The sequence below is a fragment of the Lycorma delicatula genome, chromosome 2, assembly GCF_047948215.1.
Source record: "Lycorma delicatula isolate Av1 chromosome 2, ASM4794821v1, whole genome shotgun sequence".
Taxonomy (NCBI): domain Eukaryota; kingdom Metazoa; phylum Arthropoda; class Insecta; order Hemiptera; family Fulgoridae; genus Lycorma; species Lycorma delicatula.
The window spans coordinates 59,460,869-59,488,385 of record NC_134456.1 but is presented as its reverse complement, the minus strand read 5'-3'; the positions used below and the strand labels follow the sequence as shown (position 1 = coordinate 59,488,385).

The 27,517-nt window shown below is 29.8% G+C and overlaps 1 protein-coding gene across 3 annotated transcripts in view; it reads right to left on the bottom strand.

The window, feature by feature from the left end:
* The window catches only part of Tcs4 (Threonyl-carbamoyl synthesis 4), a 47,023-nt gene extending 20,006 nt beyond the window's left edge, over positions 1 to 27,017 (bottom strand). Inside the window, exons 1-3 of one of the 3 annotated variants that reach the window (XM_075355383.1) lie at positions 26,685 to 27,017; positions 12,329 to 12,462; positions 3,200 to 3,324 (exon numbers count right to left, since the gene is read on the bottom strand). In XM_075355383.1, coding sequence (XP_075211498.1) covers positions 3,200 to 3,324; positions 12,329 to 12,462; positions 26,685 to 26,902 — 477 coding nt within the window. In that variant the 5' untranslated portion in view covers positions 26,903 to 27,017. Of the gene's footprint in view, positions 1 to 3,199; positions 3,325 to 12,328; positions 12,463 to 21,085; positions 21,518 to 26,630 lie in introns of those variants that run through there. The other 2 variants (XM_075355386.1, XM_075355385.1) reach the window with 2 other exon arrangements.
* Between the last annotated feature and the right edge of the window lie 500 nt (positions 27,018 to 27,517).

Sequence of the window (27,517 nt, the reverse complement as noted above, 5' to 3'; positions counted from 1 at the left end):
TTAAAGAATCAAATGTTCCTGTAGCAGAGTTGTTGAGTATCATATAAAATTTAATAGTGTAACATTGTTCAATATTTTCCTCTATCACAAACATAACAAGGTTATAAAAAACAAACAGCAGCAGCACACGACTGACTTAACCAATCAAATTGATACAAGTATGCACGTTCAACCAAGGTCACCTACCACGCTGTTATACATCAAGGATGTTTTACATTATTTGTTTATCTGTAGTAAAATCAATACACTTACATTTGGGACAAACCTCATATATACTTATAATATATTTAGTTTGTTACTAAGTTTTGTTTTTGTTTTCTCCAACCAATTTTCCAGCTACTGCCAGATCTGGGTATGTGTATAGAAAAATGTAATTACTATTACCAGCTTCAGGCCTGATGTAGCTGCACTGTAAGTGTAAATGTACTGCTAAACATTTAGAGTGGAACAGATTCATGTCAACCACTCCTGAGACATGTAGTTGAAGCCCAACCAGCAAAGAACACTGGTCTGATTTTGTGATGACAAGTTTAACCACTAAACTAACCTGGTGGGTTAATCTAAGTGGTATTAGTCTAAGTCTGCTGCTAACAATTAAAATTAAATGAACAAGTAACCAGCTTGCAGAAATTTTCTATGTACATACTGCTTTAGATATGGAACACTTCTCTCCAGCACTCTCTTTAATTTGTTTATGATTCTCTCCTTCAATTCTTTTCCCTAATCAATGACCCAAATAATATAATTTTTCTTCATTTGCTACTATCATCAAGTAAAACGTTATATTTATAAATAAAAAACCATCAATCTTTAGTAAAAATAAAAATAAATATGAATAAAAAATTTTTAATAAAAACAATTGTAAGCATATAAAAAATTACAGATTCATCATTCTTCAAACATGTTGCATGTATGTGTATATGTGTGCATACATACACACACACACACACACACACACACACACACACACACACACACACACACACACACACACACACACATATATATATATATATATATATATATATATATAATATATAATAATAATATAATAATATATATATATATATATGTGTGTGTGTGTAAATGCATGTATGAGAGATACTTGTGTGAACATGCATGCATGCATGCATGTCTACACATGCATGTGTGTATGTGGATGCATGCATGTGAGTGAACACACACACATACACAGTTGTCTTGTGAAGAAACAAAGAATTTTAGAACATGTTTTAGGAGAAAAAATAAACTAAAAAGTTCATACAAACATGGATCTGGAAATGCTTTATTTCAGACTTATAGCTAACAAAAAATTTTGCAATGTAAAATGAACCCATACTAAAATTCTTAAAACTTAAATTAAGGAGTGAATTTTATGATTTCACATGGTTTCAGCCCTGAAAAATTTAATAAATGTGATCCAAGAACATGCGTCTGGTAATTTTTGAGAAGAAACAAATAAAATTCTCCAACAAAATTTATAGAGAATTTAGCTCTGAAAATATATCTGTAATTAACATCAATTAAATGTGAAGAAAGTTTGAGAAATTTGTCTTTTATTAAAAACAAAATAGACTGAAATGTGCGATGAAAAATTTTATATTATATTTTAAACCGAGAGAAAAATCATTTCAATAAACGAAAATATCTAGGAACAGAATTAATAATTAGAAATAAGTAAATAAAAATTTATTACTAACAACAAACTTAGTATTAAAATAACAGTTCAAAATGAATTCAGAATGAGTTCAAAATGAGTTCAGTTTACTATAAAATCAGATTGTTCCATATATATATATATAAAATTTCAACTGCATTGAAAATTCTTGTTAATCAATTCTTCTTTTTGTTATTCACATTATTGCATAAAATTAATGACATAATATTTGGCTGGGTTTCACATCTATCCCCAATTAGATTACGGTGAAATTTACCTAAAAATTATGTCACCAATTTTCTGTAACAATACAGCTGTTTGTCAAACAATTTTCAAAAATAATAAGTTCTAATTTTATTTATAATGAAAGGCTTATCATTTCATCTCATAAAACAAGTTTTGATTAAGCTATGATTAAAATGGCATAAAAAATAGAAAAATTAATGTGGCATCATTTTGAAATTTGTAAATATGTTTATACTGTACTTTTTACATGACTGCACAGAAAGGAATTTGTACATCTTACAAATATAAGATGTACATTTGTTCCAGCTGAACAGATTTAGATGTTTGACACTGTATTGGAATCATTACTTTACCAATAATGTCACAGGCTACTGTATATATATATATATATATATACAGTACTGGAGATTTGGTGGTTGAAGCATAAACTTTAATGAATTGAATTACTAAACTGCCAACTGTGAGCCTCTAAGACTGTGCCAGCTGGGTTTGAAGTAAATGAATCAAATCAATCGAATGAATAATATTGCAAAAATAATAGAATTAAATTTACATTAAATAAAATAATAGGCTAGAGTGGTGAGATGATGCGAGCATCTTGTGCGAGGTTATCTTTTACTTATGAAAAGGTGTCATTTATTAATGTGATCTGTATATCTTCATTTATGTTGATGACATTAATACAACTGTATGTGTTTTTTGTCCAAAAAGGAGTGTAATGTATTTAGGGTGTATGTATGTATGTATGTGTGTGTGTACTTATGTTTGTTCCACTGTAGCAGCTCAAAGGGTGAACCAATTTAGATGTCTGACCCTGTGTTTTAACCCACACATTACCAGGAGTGTCATAGATTTTATAAATGTTTAAATAAATTTGAAAAATTTGAAGAAAATTACATTATATACAAATAATAAATATTATCCTGCACTATCCTGTATTAAAGAGCAATGTTTATTTTGGCAGTTGTGTTTTTTAATATTTTATTTATTAGAAAAAATTAGTAAAAACATGTAAGTCAAATTTTATGATTCCTCAATCTGAAGAATTAATCTCATTCTTGAGATACAAATTTTCCTTTGAAAAACATAAAATCTCTTATTAATGTTCACTTCATAGGAAGATGTCAATTGATAACAAGATAAAAGATTAATAAAAGAAAAATAGAGAATGAATTTAAAGGTTAGAATGAAAAATCAAAAGATATCAAATGAAAAATATAACAAACGGTCACAACAAATAGTAGAGTTCATAAATAAAAACCGCATGTAGTAATTTACTGATACAAAAAAAATTACCTCATGAATCATGCGAGCTGTAAGAGCATGCGCTTGCATATGATGAATTGGTATAAAAGGCTTACCAGACTTCAAGCACAATTGTTTACCAAAGTTAGTACCAACAAAGAGTGATGACTTCAAACCTACCAAACAAATAAAATTACATTAAGTTAATTTAATTAATGATAAACAAGGTATAACAGAAATACATTTCATAAAAAACTTTTAGAAATTAAAAATTAAGATAATCAAAATGTCATTACACTTGAATTTTATGATTAAAAGGAACTTTCAGAAAACATAATCAACAAAATAAACGTTACAATCCCAACTTTTTATTTTTTCCCCTCTTATTTTACATTATATGAGTTGGCATTTCCATCTTTAACCATTTTTAACATTCCTCACTAATTTTTCTCCACCTGAATACAAAATTTTATCCTTCATCTTCTTCTATGTCTATTCCATAATACTTCAATTTTGTTCTAAACATTACCTTCACTCCTTTGCTTTACAAGCTCAACCAGGTTAGCTTTCTACCTGTAGGACCCACTTTGGACATTCTTGTAAAGTATTTATTTCTTACCTCACCACTCTTCTTGTGACTCTTGTTAATCCACTCATCCTTCTTAGCATTCTTATAACTATCTACCTTCACCCTTTTTTCAACTACATTTTTGTAATTTTCTATATCTTCAAGCCATATCTTATTGTCAACCTTACCAATCTTATACACCTTTCCTTTTATCTTACTATTTACTTTCTTACAACAGAACATGCTGTTTATTTTCCCCTAATCTTTTACTAAGTTTAATCTCATATGCTTGAATTTATTTTTCCCTGAAACTTTTCATTTTTTGTTTCAAATAAGTCTTCCTCCCCTTATACTGTTATAATATTAGTAAAAATAAAAAACCAAATGCTTTAAAATAACTCAATAATCAATGAAATCCCTTAATTATTTCACAGAATACTCTGAGTAACTAATACAGAATAGTGCCATAATTATCTACCATACAAACAATAAGGTGTATAATTATGAAAATAAAATCAATCTAGTCTTGAGTGTTCTAATCCAGATCTTGGATACAGTGGTACCCTAAGATAACTACACATTTAACAAGCAAGAAGGGCACAAATTGGGACTCATATTTCACATAGCTCTCCTTCAGAAAAATCTTTGTTATTCGAACCTCATTATTAACCCTACAACGCATAATGTGCCACTACTAATGTTTACTCTTATATTTTTCTTTCTGTATTAGTTATGTAAATTTAGCACAGATGTTACTACTTGCCTATTTATACTGAAGAACATAATATTACCATTTGGCCACCAGATTGCTACACTTGATTGATATTTCATTGTGAAGCCACTGTGGTTGAATTTTTGGTTAAGTGCATTTTTCTGTATTTTCTTATTTCAACTGGGATCAATTTGTCATTTATAGTGGTTCAAAAAAATCATATTCTACAACCCACAGGTATGTACAATTCATATAATATACAACATTTAAGAATATTAGTTTTATTGCTGAAATATTGGTATTTTTTTAAATTTTCCACCTCTGGCACAACATGCTACTACTTCATAACCAACAAATTTGTTGTTGTGCTAGATATCTCACATCATGCATTGAGAATAAAATGAAGTGAAAAGTAACTGATAATTTGTCAGCCAAAATGTTTTGCTTTCAAATTTTGTTTAAAAAATGTTTTTTTATACCACTTTTTTACAGCCTAATACGAGGTGCGACAATAAAGTAATGAAACTGATTTTTCTTTGCAAGATGTGGCAACCCTGCAGCTTGCGTAGGCACACCATCTTTGACCTTGGTCTATAAGCTACTACTAGTGCAAGCAGCACATTGATGCAACTGCTCAGTCATGAGTTGTGCTGTAATAAGTGAACACGTGTTTGTGTCTCTCGTCACAGAAATGAAACCGCCAAATATTGCGCAATGGTATGCCATCTCTTTTTGCGTTAAATTGGGCGAAAACGTGACAACAACTTATGGTAAGCTTCAGAAGGCTTTTGGAGAGGAGGTTATGTCAAGAGCTCAAGTTTTTCGGTGGTATAAAATTTTTAGTGAAGGCAGAAAGAATGTTAAAGATGAAGACCCTAGTGGATGACCATCAACCTCACGGACAGATGTCAACTTGACCAGGGTGCGTGAAATCGTACGCATCAATCGAGAAACGGTTCGTCTAATATGAGTATTAACTGAAGATCTTGGTCTGAGAAAGATTTGTGCAAAAATAGTCCCCAAAAATCTCACACAACAACAGCAAGAAACATGGAAAAATGTGGCAGCCGATCTGTTAGAGCAAACGGAAATCAATCCAGATTTGTTGAGCCGAGTTATCACTGGTGATGAAGGTTGATTTTTTTCAATACGATCCAGAGACAAAACGCCAAAGTTCGCAATGGTACTCAAAGGGATCACCCAGACCAAAAAAGGCTTGCATGTCAAAGTCAAAAGTGAAATGCATGCCTGTGTGCTTCTTCAATTCCAAGGGAATTGTTCATAAAGAGTGGGTGCCTCCTGGACAAACAGTTAACAAATATTTCTACAAAGAAATTTTAGAAAGACTTCGTAAATGAGTTCTTCGTGTCCGCGACAACATTGCTGATAATTGGATTCTGCATCACGATAATGCGCCATCCCATACTGCTCTGTCAGTACAGCAATTTTTAACCTCAAAACAAATTTCAGTACTACCACAGCCACCTTATTCACCAGATATCGCTCCGTGCGACTTTCTTCTATTTCCAAGAGTCAAAATGGCGGTCAAGGAACACCATTTTCAAACAACCCAAGATGTCCAAAAAGCTGTGATGAGGGTCTTGGAGGATATTACAGAAGATGAGTTCCAAAAATGTTACCATCAATGGCAGAAGTGCTGGAATAAGTGTGTGCAATCAGAGGGGAACTACTTTGAAGGAGACTACACTAAACATGACTAAAACAGTAAGCAACATTTTTTTCACATCAGTCTCATAAATTTATTGTCACACCTAGTATATACACATGAATGATACAGCTGGGACCTTACAAGAAATAATACTGACAATCCAGAATTATGCTATTATTCTACTATCTAGTTAATTAGTTATTTCATTTTATATAATAATCTGTGTTTTGGTTTTAGGTATGGATGTTCCACTTTTACAAGATGATGAAATTTATAATATTCATTTTCCACCATCAGGTTTAAGTGAAGATTGTGCTCATAATACGGACGAAGATCCTGATCTTAAGTCTTAGTGAATAGGATTCAGCAGAGCATAGATTAGGTGCTCTGGTGAGAGATGAACCAAAAGGTAATGAAATAAAATCAACAAATTTTTAATTTGTAAACAGTAAGGGAAGAAATATATGGACCGTGAGTGATGATGACCTTTCAGTTAGTATGCTGACCGAAAATAATGTACCGCTGTACCTTCTACATCAAAAGCTCAATTTACTAAGAGCTGAGTTTCAAACTATGCCCAAAGGCCTGTTATTTAGAAAAATATTCCCATGTTACCAAAGTAGTTAGTTACCTTTTGATGAAAATTATTCAGTATTGCCTGAATATATTTTGAATTTAGAATCACCTTATGAGTTTTTTGTTATTTTTTTTATGACGAACTGATAAGCTTAGTTCTCAATGAATCTTGCCTTTATTGTGTACAGACATACCCAAACAAAAATGTTAATGTTACAATTACAGATTTAAATAGATGCTTAGAGATCATTTTACTAATGACTGTGGTTCACCTTCCTAATGTACATAGTTACTGGAAGGAAATTATCGGTAGTCACACTGTTAAAGAAGCAATGGGAATCAATAGATTTGAATTTATTAGAATATTTTTTTGATTTTAATAATAATACATCTGCATCTTATGGTGCAAAAGGTCATGGCAGACTACACAAAATCAGGCCCATATTAAATGCTTTACATTCAAAGTTTAAATAATTTCATCTAGAAGAGAACTTTTGTGAAGAACTTTTTTGAAGAACAACTTTTTGTGACTAAGGCCAAACACTATATGAAACAATATCTCCCTATGAAACCCCACAAATGGAGCTATAAATTGTTTATCTTAAGCAGAATAAGTGGATTTTTTTTTTGTCTTCAGTCATTTGACTGGTTTGATGCAGCTCTCCAAGATTCCCTATCTAGTGCTAGTCGTTTCATTTCAGTATACCCTCTAAATCCTACATCCCTAACAATTTGTTTTACATATTCCAAACGTGGGCTGCCTACACAATTTTTTCCTTCTACCTGTCCTTCCAATATTAAAGCTACTATTCCAGGATGCCTTAGTATGTGGCCTATAAGTCTGTCTCTTCTTTTAACTATATTTTCCAAATGCTTCTTTCTTCATCTATTTGCCGCAATACCTCTTCATTTGTCACTTTATCCACCCATCTGATTTTTAACATTCTCCTATAGCACCACATTTCAAAAGCTTCTAATCTTTTCTTCTCAGATACTCCGATTGTCCAAGTTTCACTTCCATATAAAGCGACACTCCAAACATACACTTTCACTGCCGAATAGCTTGTGCTATTCGGCATTTTATATCGCTCCTGCTTCGTCCATCTTTAATAATTCTACTTCCCAAATAACAAAATTCTTCTACCTCCATAATCTTTTCTCCTCCTATTTTCACATTCAGTGGTCCATCTTTGTTATTTCTACTACATTTCATTACTTTTGTTTTGTTCTTGTTTATTTTCATGCGATAGTTCTTGCGTAGGACTTCATCTATGCCATTCATTGTTTCTTCTAAATCCTTTTTATTCTCGGCTAGAATTACTATATCATCAGCAAATCGTAGCATCTTTATCTTTTCCCCATGTAATGTTACTCCGAATCTAAATTGTTCTTTAACATCATTAACTGCTAGTTCCATGTAAAGATTAAAAAGTAACGGAGATAGGGAACATCCTTGTCGGACTCCCTTTCTTATTACGACTTCTTTCTTATGTTCTTCAATTGTTACTGTTTGGTTCCTGTACATGTTAGCAATTGTTCTTCTATCTCTGTATTTGAACCCTAATTTTTTTAAAATGCTAAACATTTTATTCCAGTCTACGTTATCGAATGCCTTTTCTAGGTCTATAAACGCCAAGTATGTTGATTTGTTTTTCTTTAATCTTCCTTCTACTATTAATCTGAGGCCTAAAATTGCTTCCCTTGTCCCTATACTTTTCCAGAAACCAAATTGGTCTTCTCCTAACACTTCTTCCACTCTCCTCTCAATTCTTCTGTATAGAATTCTAGTTAAGATTTTTTATGCATGACTAGTTAAACTAATTGTTCTGTATTCTTCACATTTATCTGCCCCTGCTTTTTTTGGTATCATGACTATAAGTGGATATGCTTATGATTTTGAAATATACAGTGGACAAGAAAGTAACAAATTATTTAGACTATCTGATGAACCAGATTTGGAAGCTTCGGTAAATGTAGTTGGGCGATTAAGTCACTGCACACAATATTCATAAGATATATTACGATAATTTTTATACAACTGTACCTCTTATGGTTTATATGCAAAAAATGGCATACATTATTTGGATACTGTTCAAAGAAACTGACTGCCAGGAATCAAATTACCAATCGAGACTGAATTAAAAAGGAAAAGCAGGGGGTTTCAGCAGAATACAGTGCTTCACTGGATGGTACTGATTTATCTTGTGTTGTCTGGAAAGATAACAAAAACTGTTACCTTACTTTCAACTTTTGTTGGTGTTGTTGACAAAAGAAACGTGCCACAATACGATAAAAAAATATTCTGTAAGTTAATTATCTTGAAGTTGCGGCTGTATATAACTGCCACATGAGTGGAGTGGATAAAATAAACTCTATCTTGGATCACTATAAAATAAGAATGAGATCTAAGAAATGGTACATGAGAATATTTTATCATTTACTTGATTTGACTGTAACAGCTGGTTACTTTATCCCAGAGTTTAGCTACTAAAGGCTGATCAAATACAATAATAATTGCTGAATTCAAAGAATATGTTGTTATGACTTGTTATGACAAATTAGAGCAAGATTCAATGAAAGAAGAAGATCCAGTGCAGAAATTCAAGCAGCTATCATAAAAAAAAAAAGCAAGACTAATGTGTCAATGATTCCCCCAAAGGAGGAAAGAAGAGATGAAGTAGGACACTCACCAACCAGTCTGGACAGAAATGCGCGCCAGCATTGTAAATTATCAGGTTGTTCAGAAAAAACCTTTACTAAATGTGAAATGTGTAATCAAAATTTTTGTTATAATAAAGATAAAACTGTTTTAGAGTATTTTATTTATACTATCTGATTAAAAATATACTGTTTTATCTCTATTTTTTCTTTTATTTTACAATTGATGGACAAACTTATTATAACAAAAAATATAAAGAATAAAAATAAATAAGCTGTATTGTAATATAATCAAGAAATTGAATAAATTTAATTTATGGATATCTACATTGCACAGTTCAGTCTTATCCTAGCCTACTTCCTAATTTGTAAAATTATTATAAATGAATGCAGTTAATGAGTTAACTACATGAAGTTCCATTTATGGTACAACCAAAACTTTTGATCAGAATTGGGGGAAAAAAACCAAAAAAAGCTTTTTTACTAATTTTTCAGGCATTAGAAAGGTGTTTTTAACAAGATATATTTTTTCAAAATAAAAAAAAATCATACCTTATAGGGTTAATATAGAATCTGAGATATAAAGCTTACTATTTTTGTATTGATTAGCTCCAACTAAGATAAACAAAGTAACAATATGGAAAAAAACCTGTTGGGAATAAGAAATTATACACAAATTATTCAGCATGAATGAAATGAATATTTTTTCAATATTTGAGAAAAAATAGTCAATAAAATAATAGTAATAATATTCTTATTTTTATGTGTAATTAATTACTGATAAATATAATAATAATAATAATAATATGGTATTCTATAAACAAAATTTACCAACATTTATACCAGTGACATGCCCAATACCTGGAAAAAAACATTGATTAAATAACTGTATAATGAATCTTTTTATATAATTAATTGTATGCTAGGTTACAATTTACATACGATTTTATCAACACAGCTATTTAGTAATTAATCATCTCATATTAATAATCAAACAATTATCTACTTGAAATCCCTCAGTCACTGGTAATTTTGAGTTGCTTATTTACTTGTTTATAATTTGTACACCGAAATAATAGTCCAGATGTAAATTATCATCACTGGGTGTTTACAATCTGCATGAATTTCACAATCAGGATGGTACCAATCTAACTGCCATACTAATATACCAAATGATAGAAATTAATAAGCAGTTTAATAAGCAATTAAGCACGCTAGTTTCACAACAGGATCCAAGTTTCATTCGAGAAAGCTTAACATTGCATTATTCTTCTCATCACAATAAAGAGAAAAAATAACACTATGACTGAGTGCTTGTCTGAGATATGAAATAAATATAAATATAAAGATAAAGACTTATATATACAAAAAGGCAAAATTTCATCCTATATAATAAAGATTCAACAAATCAAACACATAATTTCAATTACCTATTTGCAATAAAAGACCAAATTCTATTCATACAATAACAAAATCAACTCAACAAATCTAGCTGGATATGCAATGTTTACAATATTTTGTTAACAAACAAAATATTGCATCTAACAAGATGAAAAATATTGCATCTTGGCATCTAACAAGATGCCAAGTATAATGGTTGTAAGCAACTTGACTATATCACTCCTGAATTTGACATCATTCTCAAGAATATCAACCACTCCACAAAGCTTACTAACGTGTGAAAGTTTAGTACAATAAAGTAATTACCACGTCCTAGATTACAAGCCCTGTAATCATTGTAATTTGATAATTAAGCAATTTTTAAAGTTTTCATAAATTCAAAAATTAATAAATAAATATTATGAGCTCACAAGTTCAGAAGTCATCATTAACATACAAGAAACAGTAGTTCATTTGCACATACAAGGTGCATACTTTTGTTCCTAAATATATAAGAGCCCTACAAATCCAATTTTCAGTAACTTGACATGGTATTAACTGTTTTAGGAACAGTTAACTGCTACTGTGCAGTGGCAGTTAACCTAGGCCTGTAATAATTGGTTCATCCCTCAATCAGTCATGTTAATAGGAAGGTACCTTTTATTTGGTTTTTCAGGTAGGCTGCACAATACTATCTGCTCTGTTTTTTAAAATAATAATGTCTTGTCAAACAGAAAAGAGATGTAATCAGGTTAGATTTTCTTTATAATTTTGTAAAAAAAGTATTTGTTTAATGAAAAATTAAATAGTCTTAATAGTCATAAGAAATTTTTATTTTGTTATGATTAGGCTATTCTTTTCTTTATAATGTATATTAGATTTTTTTTAAAATTTAATATGGATCATTGGATCCAGTAGAATTTTTTTTTTAAAATATCTATTTTATTTACTGTATTTATAAAGAAACATTACAGGTAATAAATAAGTAGTATTATAACAAGTAAATGAGGTTATGATTTTTGTTTTAATTTACATTTTTTGTTTATTAAATACTAAAATACATTAAATATTTTTCTGTTTATTTTTCCTTCCATGAAACTCAACATTCCTGATAACCCATCCTTATCCAGTCCATATTATGTCAAGTTACAGGAATGTTATTTGAATAATAGCGATTTAAATTGTCCTTTAAAAGTAGGTTAAAAAACATCTACACACCATTTTAGTACAGTAGATTTAGATGAAATATCAACTTACTATTAATTAGTTCAGTAAAAAAGATTCTGTCATCAAATTTTTTGCATTAAGCCCATTACAATTCAATTCCAAATAAATGTATATATATCAATAATTATTTTACAAAGTTAACTGTATCAAAAAATTATAACTGAATAACACTTATATTATATAAAAACAAACTAGATTTCAATAGTTTACTAAATCTAATAAACATCTCATTTTTATAACCATAATGACAATTTTAATCATTTTTATAAAAAAAAAGAACTTAAAATTCATAATTTAATATTTTTGTCCTTTTTTATTTTGAAAGCTATGAAAACCTTTTCACCTTTGAAGCTATAATAGGTTTAAGAAAATAAACAGAAAATCTACTACCTGGCTTAGTTGTAACTGCTACAGCATCAACTTCATCTATACTCAAATTGGCATTCTGCAGAGCTTCACTAACAACATTATTTATATTTTCTTCATGCAACTCCCTTGCCAGAGGTGGCATTATACCACCCATTCTAAAAACAAAACAAAAATAGCAGTATGTGATTCTAGTTACAGTAGAAAATTATATCTACAATATAAAATTATAACAAAACTTGAATAGTAAAAATATGAAAATATAGAAAGATCTTAAATTGTCAGGTTATACAGCTGAAGAAGAAAGAACAAAAATAGTATTGAGACCAAAGCACATCAACAAATAAACTCATTGAACACCACTTCTCACTCACTCTTTCTTACTCCAGAAATTTTAGTCAGCAATCTAAAATTACAAGACCTGTTTTACTGCTGCTAATAACAATTTATCAAGAGCCAATTTCATAATAGCATTAACTTTTTCATACTTTTAAGACTGACAGTAAAAAACAGACAAAGAACACAAATTTTTGTAACTACATGTTCTGCTTTATAGCCTCTGAAACTTAAAATAAATAAATGAATTACAATTGTGATAGACTAGATGTGCAGGCTAATAACTTACTAGAAACTACATTAAATATTTTTTTTAATAACATATTTAGCCCATTTTTTAAAATACTATAGTGTTAAAATTGTATAGCTTACCAGTAAAATTAATAACGTTCAGTAGGTTTTATTAAGTGTTTCTCAATTGATGCACAGGAGTTCATTTTACCTGCCTGTGAGTCTGTTGGTGTAGATGGGTGGAAATAATAGGAGTAGATACAATGGTGAGGATAATGAACTACTTTGTAGTAAACGATGTTCAGTCTTTAATAACTTCACATTGATTGTTGTCCATTGCACTTTGACTGGACTTATTTCAATACTAGAGCAAATTGTATTTTTTAATACTACCTACAATGAACAGCAATTTTTAATAGTGCAACAAAATGCCTCACCTGAAATCGACAATGCTTGTTAGATAAAGTAGAGCACTTAGAAGCCAAAGTAAATGTATCATTGAGCTGATAAATCAATAATTAATTACAAGAAAATTTCTACAACATAAAGTCTAATAATAATTCATGCTAGTAGTGAAGAAGGAGTAATGGAAAATGACCTTTTGATTTTTAAATCTGGCCAGAAAACAGAGGATTATCACAATGACATAAACATGGAAAACTATGAAAAATGGATTAAAAAACTGTCATAATCAGAAATGTTCCTGGAAATTCAATTTTGTTGGTAGATAATGGTCCTTATCATAACAAAAGACATGCCTTACTCTAAATCTGAAAAGTAGTATTGCTAGCATGGCTATGAGAAACCAATACTTCATGCTCTAAAACTATGTTTAAATCAAACTTTAAGAACTGGTGAAAATGAACTAGTCACGATGTGAGGAATAATATTATTTTGATTTATAAAATATTAAGACTGCCTTCCTACCATCCTGAGCTAAACCCAATGGAATTAATTTGGGCCAAAATAAAAAATTATATCGATACACAGATAAACAAATGAAAGAAACAGTGGGCACAAGTTTTATACAAAACTAAATACCAAATTTTGGAAATAATATTATCTCATTTTTAAAAGTAACAATTAAGACAATATTTTAAAGACAGAAGATGGTTGTTACTAGGTGGTTAGTGTTATACAACTTGCAGACAAAAAAATGACACTAACCCCGTTTCAATAAAGCAGTTTACAAAGGTCAATTCATTGTTACAAGTAATGCATGTTCACGGTTTTTGTACTTAGGTGAATGTGCATCCAAAATGGTATTTATTGCAGTTCCATATGTACACGCTTGCTTGTGGTGTTTATCAGTATGTGAGTGTATTGTCTGCCATACAACCTTCCTCTTTTTTTTGTTTCACGAACAACACAATAGAACTTTTTTCAGAATATGTTGGCAATTTTGTGTTTATATTAGTTATGTGGATCAGTGTTGTATACATTCTGTCATTAGGTATATTTTTGATTTATTTCTGTATTTTATGTAACATAATAACATTTCACAAACATTTACAAGGGCTATACTATTTTATGAATTTAGCTCTTTAAATAGTTCTTAGCTGCAACTGATGTGTGCAATAGAAAATATATTTTAGCAGAAATACTAAATTTTTGGAGTATAAAATGATAAAATATGTTACATAGATGTGCAATTTGTGATAGATTTTCTAAATAAAATTTTTATCCCATGTAAACTTACACATATGAGGAACATCATCTGTGGGTTAAAATAAATAAACAAGTTTCATAGACATGAAGTAGAAAAGCCTTGTTTTCTAGTTAGGTTATCAAAATATCTATGCTTGTGTTTATGAATTTAAATAAATACTACATTTCTGCAGCTATAACAGTTGAAATTTTTCAAGTTAAATTACAATTAAAGTTGAATAAAATCTGAGATTTTACCCAACTTTAATTATAATTTAACTTGAAAAATTTATTTACAGATCAAACATTTGCTCTTAAGCATTTTACTACATTTTTTCTAAAGAACAAGTAATTAAATAGTTAAAAAAAAAATGTTTACTCAAAATATTGAAAAAAATTTAGATTTTTAAAAAAAATTCTTCACTGGTTGGACTGGAGTGAAATAATTCATAATTGAGTGAACAGATAAAACATGTTAATTAAAAAAAATCTGTAAACTGCAAAATTTTAGTAGACTTTGGATTAGAAAAACAGTCACTAGTAGTGTCTGAGAGCTATGTAAAAGCTCATTGTAAAGGGCTTTAAATTTATGCATAACACGACCCAGTTTAAAGAATTTAAATTTAATAACCAAGTTTCAAAACTTAATTTTTGAAAATTTAAAAAACTATTCTGATTTTCTTTTCACAAAAATATGTTGTTCTTACACATATTTTTGTGAAGAACAAAAATTGTGTAAGATATCGATAGATATTCTACACAATGACAACTCTCTTGGAATAATCAAATTGCATTTATATGTAACAAAATCAAACCATTTTTTTCATTGAAGCATAAAAAATAAAATACTAAGCTTAATAATAAAATGCTAAGCTTGACATCATTATTCAATATTTATTGTGTACACAGATATGAAGTGGTTTAAAAAAGATCCCAAACTAGTTCTGTAGCACCAACAGATGACAGCTCAAAGTTACATGAGCAACAAACCTAATCTCCAAACTTTATAATGCAATGTGCCAAGTGACATTGCTGTGTTTGCACTGGAAGTTGTTAAATCGGTGTTTTTCTCTGAAACTATGCCATGCATAAAAATTCTGGACAAAGAGTCAATTTGAAATTTTGCATTAAGCTAGGCAAATCGGCTACAGGGATATTAAGCAACAACCTCAGACATGTGTGCAGGTACATTATTGTAATGAGAACACTTCCTTTTTTGTCACATGTGGAATTTAGCTTGAATAGCACCCCTTCAATTGGTCCAGTAGTGAAGTACAATACTCCCTGGTGATGGTCCTGCATTTTTCAGGTAGTCTATGGCACCACGCCATTAGAATCCCAAATTGTAACTATGACTCTTCATGCAGATGAAATAGTTTACACCTTCTTAGGCACACTTTCACCTGCTTCTACCCACAATTTGGTGTCTGCCAATAATGGTGAATCCATGTTTCACCTACTGTTATAAAATGTCAAAGAAATTCAAAATTGTATTTAGGTAAGTCTAAACACCCTTGAGAAGTGTTCATTATGATCAACAATAAAAACATTGCACCCATATCACACAGAAAGCTTTTTCATACAAAAAACATCATGTAAAATGTACAGGGCATGATCTAATAAGATGTTTGCAATGTCAGCAAGCTCGTATACCATCAATCATTGATCAATTAATGTGACACTGTAGATTTTTGTGATTTTGTTGACTGTAGCAGTTTTTGAGCATCCAGAATGTTCATCACCTTGAATGGATGTACAACCATGTTTAAATTCAACAGCCTACTTTTTTACAGACAAAAAGGGAGGGGAAGAATCCTTTAGAGTGGAATTTAACTCTTTTTGTAAGTCCATAGAAGATAAACGTTTAAATCAAAGTACTTTCTAACAAGTCAAACTTTAATTATTTGGTCATAACTTGTGTCATCTCTGCATCACGCCAAGAACTTTCTGAATTACCCTCTTATTGCAAGGAGTTTCATAATAATTTAAAATAAAATTTAGAGGTAATACAAAATTCTGATTACTTGTAACTTTGCTGAAAATTATTCAATTGCCCTTCCAGATTCCTATCACTGAATGAATTACTTTCCATCTTTTTTGTTATTTATTACCATAGAGAATATAACCCCCCTTTTGTTAATTACCATAGAGAAGGTAATCATTCTGTTATTTATTAACTTAGAGAAGATAATGCAATTAATTATACACATCAGTGAAGTATTCTTTTCAGAGTATCTGGAGTACAACACAGTTGCCTTCAATTTCTTTCAAACAGAACTGATCTGAAATCTTACAAAAAAAATAATGTACTTTTCATAAGGCCGTTTGGCTCAGAATAAAAACAGAAATAACTTTTGATCATTTGTTTGCAAAAAATGATATTAGAGTATTGATGCAGAATGGTACTTCAAGAGCTCACCATGAGAATACTAGCAGTACTTATGGTAACTATCAAAAGACAAGCAACAGAAAAATAATTTGCAATAACAGAAATAATGATATCTCAGCAGTACTTTGCAAAAGTATATATCCTCCTATAATCTCAGACACAAATGATAATGAAACTTATTTTCTAAGTACAGAAAAATTTACAGAAGAGCAGGAAGCACTAGATAGTTCATCAGCACAGTTAAAACAAATCAAATCTGAATTTGTCGGTTAATTATGATGGTTCTTGATAGTTTGGTTGTATTCTTTTAAAAAATAAACAATTAAGGTGAAATTAAAATAAGTTTTCTACACCAAAATAACCTACATTATCTTTTTGTTATCCAGAATCAAAACTGTATATTCTGATGGTAAAAACTGAAGCCCCTTTACAAAAGGCAGAGCCAAGGCAGCAGCAGGAAAACATATACACTATCTGAAAAAAGTGGAGAACTTTTTTTCTAGAAAAAAGTTCAAAAACCTTTTAAATTCTTAAAGATTAAAATAAAAAAGAAATAAAGAACATTGAAATAAAAAAGAAATCAAAGATTAATATTTGAAGCAAAAATATTTATTTTTGTGCAAATGCTTAGCTTAATTAGTTAATGACTATTAACTTGTGTAAAAAATATACACATCAATATGTAGTTATATACTATTTCGAGTGGTAAGACTAATCTAGATGAAAAATAATGTATTAAATAAATTGAGTGTCATTATAGGCAATCATAAGAGAAGAACAGATATGATTGATGTGTTACTGGATTTTTGTAGCCTTTTCAATAGAGGTAACATTTGCTGGTGTGTGCTTATCAAGATTATCAACCAGTGAATGTTTTTTTTTGTTTTTATCAAAGCTGAATGACTTCTTGCACTATCATCATTTAATATTCTTTGTAAATAAAGCCTTACTTACAAGTATATCATTTGATATGCTTTGAGCAGTATACATGAATCTGTGTTCATCGGCTGTCTTGAACCTTTCTGTAGCACATTACTGACACAATTTTTACTGACTTTATGAGGAGTCTGGATTTCCCATAAAGCATGGAAAGTTTTCAGGGCTTTCTTCAATGGTAATTTTTTGAGCACATTTTAACATTTGTTGACATTTTAATTAACTAGCAATAATACTCTTTCCATTTTATTTGGAATTTTTACCATATACATTAAAATAAGATTCATCTGAACTGCATTTTTGTTTGCTGATATTTTTTTCTCCACACTTTTGGCTGTGAATAATGTCATTTCTTTTTTTGTTTATACTATGTTTCAAAATGATTAAATAAATAATTATCTTCTTTGTTTCTACTGTAATTTTCTAAATGGAAACAGCTGATCTACCTTCATCGCTGATTTTTTATTTCGTATTGTATTTCTGCAGTATATTTTCAACATCTGTACTGCTTGCACCTGAAAAAATCTATTATGATTAGAATATGATCAAAGGACATTCTAGTAACTTCACAAGGGCATAATGACAGTCAAATAGTCAAAGTCATGGTGGCATGACACCTATAGAGGCAACCACCTAAAAAGTCCAACATGGTATTTATTACTCAATCAGTCTAATGTAGAACCCTGTTGTATAGAACCCTATTATTTTATCAAAATATATAAATATTTCATGTCGATGAAGGTCATATCACAAATTATACAATCTCTGTCTAAGAATAATTTATTGCTTAAATGTGTAATCATTTGTGACACTGATGTTGCTTTGTGATCTACTTGTTTAATCAAAATTAATATGAATGAAGTGTTTTCGAGATTTAGTTTTGTTATTATTAATGATGCAAAAAAATTACAATGAAATGGTAAACTGTATGGTAAGAATCTCACAGATATCATTTCTTCCTCTCAAAAAACAAAAATTTCTGTAATATAAATAAAACTGTTTTTAACCAAATGATACTGATATCAAAAAAGGTAAAACACTACATTTCTATGATCAAAATCTGGTATTAATTTACAATTTTGTTTTTAAAAAAAATACATGTTAAATAAAACTCTTACCAGCTCAATTTCATTTATATGCAATACATACCACATTTACAGAAATACTACAATTCTTATAATCATTCATTCATTTAACAAATGAAATCGGGCCGATAAGTTTTATTTAACATGTATTTTTTTTTAAACAAAATTCTAAATTAATAGCAGATTTTGATAATAGAAATGTAGTATTTCATACTTTTTTTGATATCAGTATAATTTTGTTAAAAAACAGTTTTATTTATATTACAGAAACTTTTGTTTTTTGAGCAGAAGAAATGATATATGTGACACTCTTACCATACAGTTTATAATTTCATTGTATTTTTTTTGGATATCACTGTAATTTGTTAGATTATTCTTTTATTTTTTTTTATGAATTACTGATAGTTATCTCATGGGTTTATTATTAAAACTTATTGCCTTTCTAGAACAAACAAATATACATTGTTTTAATTTCTCAGACAATTCTTTTTTGTTGATTTATCACTTCATACCACATTTTTACTTTTTTAATAAAACTAGTATGATGACCTTCACGAATTGAAGATCCATGATATAATATTGCACTTATTACTTTGTAAGTATAACCCTTGATTTTTATCGTATCTGTACATTCTAATTGTAGAATAAAAATTTTACCAACTGAATTTATGTCTGTTTTATGTAGCAAATCTTTGTTGCCACATTCGCAACACTTTCCTACTATTAGTGTTTTTTGTGTTTCATTAGCAGCTACAATCTCTTGTAAACTAATACTTTAATTATTTTTTTTAATGACATGATGGGAATTAAAAAAATTGTTTCATCTTCAGTACGTTCATTTGCATAAGGGCATTTACTATAAAAACCAAGCTGTAGTATATTTTCTTTTATAAATTTCATTATTTCAAGTGCATACTATAAAGTTTTTGTACGCTACCTAGTACTATCAAGTACTGCTACTTAGCGGCATGATTTGAAAACTCACCTTTTTTTGGAAAAGTGACATAGTCAAGTCCCACAGTTCATCAAATGGAAGAAAAAAATATTGTCTAATGAAATTCAAGGTATTTTTTGAAAGTAATGTTTATTACAAATCTAAATGAACTGAAATATAATGTTTTCATGCTTATTCTTTTATTTTTTCCCCATTTTTATTTCACTTTTAGGTTACGTCATGTTTAGAACTGTTTAGTTCATTGACTTCACCATGCTGTCCAGTACTATGGACTCTTACCAGTGAAGTTTGAATGAGCTTCGTGATTGTATGAACAAATTCTTTTGGCATATACAACTGAATAAAAACTGCTATAACAGAAAAACTGCTAAATTGGTTAGGATAGTCTCCCATAAAATATAATAATAAAAACAAGTTATTTCTAAATTATTGAATAAGATGTAATGAAGTTTCTGATGAAAAAGACCCTTGTAACAGACATCAATTATTGGAAACACTCAATTTCAAAGGTCTCATAATGGAAAATGCATACCCATAAGGTTGTGGAATTACAGGAATTGTTTTCCCTTAAGAAATTTACTACTGTAAAGAACTGTGAATGTGGAAAATATTATAAACATTCTGCTGAGTTGTTGCACCAACATAATCAACTTTTAAGGTTAGTAAACAAATTAAAATCTTTAGTACTAAAGAAAGAGGCAAAGGGCAAAACAAGAAGATATGAGCTGAAGATGAGACACAAATTGCAAAGAATGAGAATGGAGGCAAAGTACGGCATCCAATACTCAGTCAATAAACAATGACCAATGTGAAAAGACTGAAGATCTTTCCTAATGTGATTTGTTTACTAATAAATTCTAGAAAATGAAGACAACTGAGATTGATTAGTGGTACCCGACTGATAATTAAAAAAGATGGAATGACATCATACATGGATTACTGAATCAAGGTCCACAGAATTCATTGCTGGGTCATCCAAATGTGGACGATAGCAAAAATAAATAGAAAAGAAGATGCAGAAGACTTAATTGATATGCTAGAGGTAACATTATAAGACTTAACGAAAAATATAATGAAATCATTGTAAACAATGACTATTTGTGACACCCCACATATAAAACACAACCCATTCATGTCAATAGGTATATTTAAATAAAAAAGGCATTTGAAAGTTATTAAATAAAATACTTTATTTCCAATACCTTAAATTCTAGAATAAATTCTGGAAGTTCATGAATATATGCTTCCACCCTTTTCAGTGTTTCTTGCATTCTTGCAACTGTTTTCAGAGTTTGTGGGTTGATATTTAAAACTTGAAACTTAAAAGCTTGTTCGATATAGACCTTCAAGTGTTCATGGTTTGTTGTAGAAGTAACCCCAAAGAAAAAAATCTGGCAAAGACAAATCTGGAGATCTTGGTAGCTAAAAGCCACAACCAACAATGCAATCACCAAAGAATTCATTAATGAAATCAGAACTGAATGTGCATAGTGTGACATTGCAGTATCATGTTGGAACCAACAGTATCGATCTCTCTCTTTCAAAAGTACAAGGAATTGCAATAAAATATTCTGATATCACTCTGCAGTAATAGTGTACTCGAAGAAAAGTGGACCAATAATTTTTTTGTGATATCACACACCAAACGCCCATCTTCTGCGGGTGCAATTAATTTTCTGGATACGCGTGGGGATTTTCAGCACTCCAAATCCTACTGTTGACTGTTTATGAAGCCATCCAGATGAAACCAAGCCTCGTCTGTAACAAAAAATCGAATCCATGACATGAATACCCTCAAGCACGAATTAATGAAACCAATGACAATTCTCTTTATCTGGATCAAGAATTTATTTGAATTTGATATGGTTGTAAGTTTAATTTTTTTGTCACTAGATGAACAGTTTATTTTGGTAAATTAATTTCAGCTGACAAGTGTCTAATTGATCTTTTTGGCAAGGCAGTTAATCGGGCTTTGAATTCAGCGACTAAATTTAGCCACTAACCACAAAACTAATGTCTTATTAGGTGCTGGTTTATCATGGTACTTGCAGCAAAAAGAATCCTGCACTGCTACTATTGATCACATGCTAAAGTATGATTCAAGAATAAAAACACGTTCATATTGTGAAAACACTACCTTCTCTCTAACAATGCACTGAGCATTATGATCACTTTCTTATGGCTACCAGTAGCAGTCTACTGCATCGGCATGATGCTCACTTGTTGAATGAATCCATTACAGAAAAACAGGGGTGTTGGGTAGTAAATTCAAATATTATTGAAGGCTGATTGGTGGGTTGTGTTTTAAATGGTACATCCTGTACAAATGATGTCAATTTAAATGAGGAAAATAATGATCATAGACTAGAAATGGAAAATTTTAACACACTGAATATTTCATTACATTCTACTTTTTGATTTGATAGACTAGATTGTTGCTATTTTCAATGTTTTCAAACTGACATATACTTTCATTTTTTTTTTTAAATCATACAATATAGCTTCTTTGATTTTATTTTCATCATTAACTCTTAACACTCACATCCTTTCAGTTTACTTTTTATTACTAATCAATACCAAACTAAAAACCTATAAATCCACATGATTCTATGTTTAAATAGTATTATAAGAGTCCTTAAAAGAACTGAATTTTGATGCCTTGTCACACAATGATGGGATATCTCAACTGGGGAGTTTTTCTGAATTTAGTGATTTCTAGTAAATAAATGTTATTCAGTTGTAAATTATGTAATGAAACTATATAAATTTCTTGATACAAAGATAGTGAAGATTAGCTTGCTTACATAGATGTGCTTATATTTCATTACAAAAAAATATTTAAGTTAGTAAACTACAGAATAGTAAAACACTTAATAGACTGTAGCCAACAAATACTCTGATGATAATCATGATTTTCTAAACAGAAGGTTTGAAATACATCATCCAATATACTTAGTTCATTTTGGCTGATCACAAAACATATGTAAACTTATTGATTATAATAATATAATAAAAATATTATCAAGAAATATGAATTTTACTTACCAGAAAATGACATAGTAAAGACTGTACATCATTTATGAAGGAGAAACCAGTTAAATTCAACAAATCATTGCCAAATACATTATCATCACAATCACGTCTCCCATTTTGACTACCTTCTCTGTCAGCAATTGGTTCACTCTGGCTGGAAGGTCTGCTACTAGTGTAACAGACAACCAGAGTAAGGTTTCCCTTTTTCATAATAATGTTTTAAGATAAACTTAGCTTATTATCACTGGCTGTAGAACAAGAAAAATTATACCACTTCTAGTAATATCCTCCATTTCAGTAAAGACTATGCTTAGTTCACTCTGGCACTATCCAACCATTTGTCTTTTATAATAGAACATATTTTGGAAAATGGTCTGAATATGGCAACTTTTAATTTTTTGTAATTTTAAGGAAGCTAGCAGGTAGTTCCTAGGAGACAAATAGGTGTAAACTATATGACATTACTTACAATTTACTTGACCCCTGAAACAGAGGCTATACATTTATATTTTGCCCTGACTGTTGTTCAACTGATAAATAAAGCTAAATTCTTAAAAAATCTAAAATAAATATATAACATTAGATATAAAATTAATTAATTTCTGATGCAATATTAAATTTTAAAAAATAACCTTCCAATGTTTTATTAAACCATAAACAGATTCATTTAAGTCAAAAGATTTATTGGTATTTACGTATTAACGCCTCCGCAGCCACAGCTTTATTTAAAAACAAAGTAGTCAATCGAATTTCGGTGGAAAATGAACAGTCTCTTTATTAATTTAATAAATTGTTATTTATATTTATTTATTTTATAAATATAATTTAACCAAACTTAACCTACGCTCGCTTCGCTTGCTAACCTTGACTAATTAACACCGTAATTTTCTGAGTATTTATTTAATAAATTCAGTAATTATTGCAATTATTTATTATTTTAATAACCAAAACACTCCTGTTAATTAGTCAAGGTTAGCGAGCGAAGGTTAGGTTAAGTTTGGTTGTATATTTATAAAATAAATAAATTATAACCATTTATTAAAATTAATAAAGCGACTGTTTTGAATCTATGTTAAACTCTATATCGGCCCATTTTCCACCAAAATCCAATTGACTACTTTTGTTTTTAAATAAAGCTGTAGCTGCGGTGGCGTTAATACGTAAGTACAGATTTATTTTAAGCCCCAATTCTATAATACACACTTCAGCTATTATATTATTGTATACCCACCAGAAAACAAAAAGCAGTTCCTACAGCAAGAGTTGTCACTCTATATGCATAATACAAATGATATGCTATCTATAAAATTCCCACCATCAACAGTGAGCACACATGGTTTAATATCATTAGAACCTAACACAGGCAAAAATATCAAGGATAAGAAAAGTAGATAACTGGTGAGAAGAACAATCTATAGCCAGGGCCAGTTCATCACTGGGTTAAATAATCTTTAGAAACATCGTAAAGGAAAGCCATGAATTTCTGAAAAAATGTCGCACAGCAGCCTAGAATTTTCCAGCTTTGCTCTCACAATTGACAATTTATTTGCAATGGTCCACTTTACAGCATACTTACCAAGTAACCAAGTACCTGTTTCATTCCATTTCTTAAAAGTGAAAAAATAGCAGCAGATAAAGGTGCAGTGTGATAAAACATGAAGAATAAATATATGTTTGTTTACAACAGTAAACTAACAGGGTGTGGTACATATCTACTGTCACGAGGGCATCTGCACTTATGGAAGAATCAAACCATATGACAACATCCAGACAACAGCTTTAAGGCTTCCTTCAGACAGCTGGTGCCCATCCTACCATCCATAAGTATTGGAAAATCAGGAAACTTACTTGCGTTAAAACAGCACATTATTGGTGAATATATTGATGTTGAATGGCTTAAATACACGTACACAACAAAAACTGTTTTCCCCTAAAAATAAATACCCCTACAAACAGGCCCAGGCTTCCTTAAAAACACACTTTCCCACTCTGACATTGTTTTATATGTGGGCATACCCAAATAAAGAGAAATACAAATAATAAAAAAGAGTAGCAGCTTTCTTTTTTTAGTTATTTATAGGACCATTAATGAGAAAATATTCATGTAGAAATCTCCCATAGCAGAAGCAAGTATATTGCTTCTTTGCAGAAGCAAGAAATAGCTAAAAAAGAACAAATCATTTTCTGAAGATGGGATAAATATAAAAAAAATGTGGGCAATTTGTTATTTGTAAGGAAATTTCTTTGATAAAATGTTCCAGTAAAATTTTATTTTGGTCAAAACACCCTCATCCCTTTTTCCAGTTTTTGCAAAAATATAATAAATTCCCCTGAGGATGTCATCTTTCAAAAACGTTTGACAAAAATTGGAATGCGGAGTTATTAAGCTCCAAACAAGCCAACATAAAAAATATATATAAGAAAAGTTTTGTATATATATACAAAAATTTTCTTATAAAAACATTTATTTTGGACGATCTACATCTCCCCTTGAAGTACAATCTAAAAAAAGTGATTTTTTGAAATTGATTAATAAACTTTCCTTTTAGTATAGCTATACTTGCTATATTAGCAAGCAAAGTAAAAATTAAACAGGGTATTGGTTAAACGAAGATTAACCAATCTTTGATTGGTTAATGCTATTAACCTTCTATGCTATTAACATCTTTGGTGTTTAATGCTATTTCATAATTATTAGTGTAGTATACATACAGTATACTGAAAGTCAGAATAATGCAGAAGGTGAACACTTCCAATGTGCAAGTAAACTATTCGCAAATTAAATATAGAAACACCAATTATATTTAAATACTAACAATTTCTAATTATAATCTGCCAGCCACCAATCTGTCATTTGTTTCTAATTTACCACATACATCCTGGCCTAACATTCCAGGGGTAAATCTAACTACAAATGCAGTCAATAGATGAACAAGAGAAACAGCTGTTTGCAGACCAATGGTTCAATGGTCAATGGTTCTGGAATACCATAAAAACAATTATAAAGTTCTAACAGCTAACAGACAAAAAACTGAACTAATGACATATTATGATAATATAATTTTTGATCATAAAACAAAATGTAATAGGTACACATGTATGGTGAATAAAGCTATAGGATATCAAAATTCCTCTACTCCCTGCAACAAAATGGCTACATTAAGGAAGAGTGAAAAAAAATATATATAAAATAACAAAACTACCTCTACATACATATTACACAAACTGATAAGTAATATGGATAAATAACTTCAAAATTGATCAAAATTCATCAACTGCAGCAGGCTTTTTTGATGATAGAAAAGCATGTGAAATATTCATAATTTTGGATTATGGATAAAAAAAAGTATTATTGCTGTAAAACATTATAATTTTCCTAGGGTAGTTTTTCTTAAAGGTTTTTAATATACAGTAACATGCTGTAATCAAGCAACATGGTTGCTTGATTGATTAACTTAATGGCTCATCGTAAGATTATTAATAAATATACATTTGCCGTTTCTTCATTACTCATAATGCAAAAAATTTAAATTGTAAATAATAGGAAAATTTCACAAAAATTATCTAAGTAACAGCACTAAATAAAACGTTATCTTTCAAAATATTCTACTGGTCACCAAGTATTTAAAGTTGAGATATTTAAATCAGAAATAATAATTCAAATAACATAATAAATTGAATAATTGTTTTGAAAAAAGTTGAGAAAATAAATACTTTTTATTTAATGCTGATGTAAATAAACCCTGGTTACTGACGAGAAACACTCACTCTAAATGAACTTGTGTTTGCGAATGAATGCTTTCACCCAATATTTTTCCAGAATCATCCACTACTGCACATCCCGTATCATCACAACTTGTTTCAATTCCTAACACAATGCGTTTTGTATGTTTTATTCTGACGAAATTAGTTCTAAAAGTCCGGAGACGTTCACAAAGGTGAAAGGCTACACTTTCAATAGTCTTAGAACCTCTTACTGCAAACATGGTCTAACTTTTAAGTTGATAAAATTCTGTTTTAAAAAACTTTCAGTTCATAACTTATTCCACTCATATCAAGCCGCACTTTTGTAAGAGGATGCTCACTTAACCTCTAATTCACAATTTGAAAATTAGACTATCAGGTTAACAAACATTGAAATATTTTGACAAACATAGGCATTTTGTAGCATACCTAACATTTAAAATTTTCAAAAGGAAAAAATGGTTGAATTGTGTTTAACAGAAAAGCTATTTTGTTGAAAACAAGCTTTTATGTTACGACATAAATTGACGTGGATTTTATGATATGATGGAACTGCATCATTTTATAATAATAATAATAACGGCTCGGTAGAAGAAACATATTATTGTAACATTTAATGCAGCTTTAGTTTCCTCTCAAAACGTTATTTACAACAGGATCAATAGTTCAAAACGTTTTCTCATTTTTATAGGTAAAGCGTGCTTAAAATTTTAATTTAGTTCAATTTGTAAAAATAAAAATTTATTTAATTTTCATCACTAATTATCATGGACTGTTGGTTGTTATTAATTGTTTTAGTTTCTAAATAATTACATTTACATTAAAAACCTAAGTATTCTTAGAAGTCATTGCTTTCT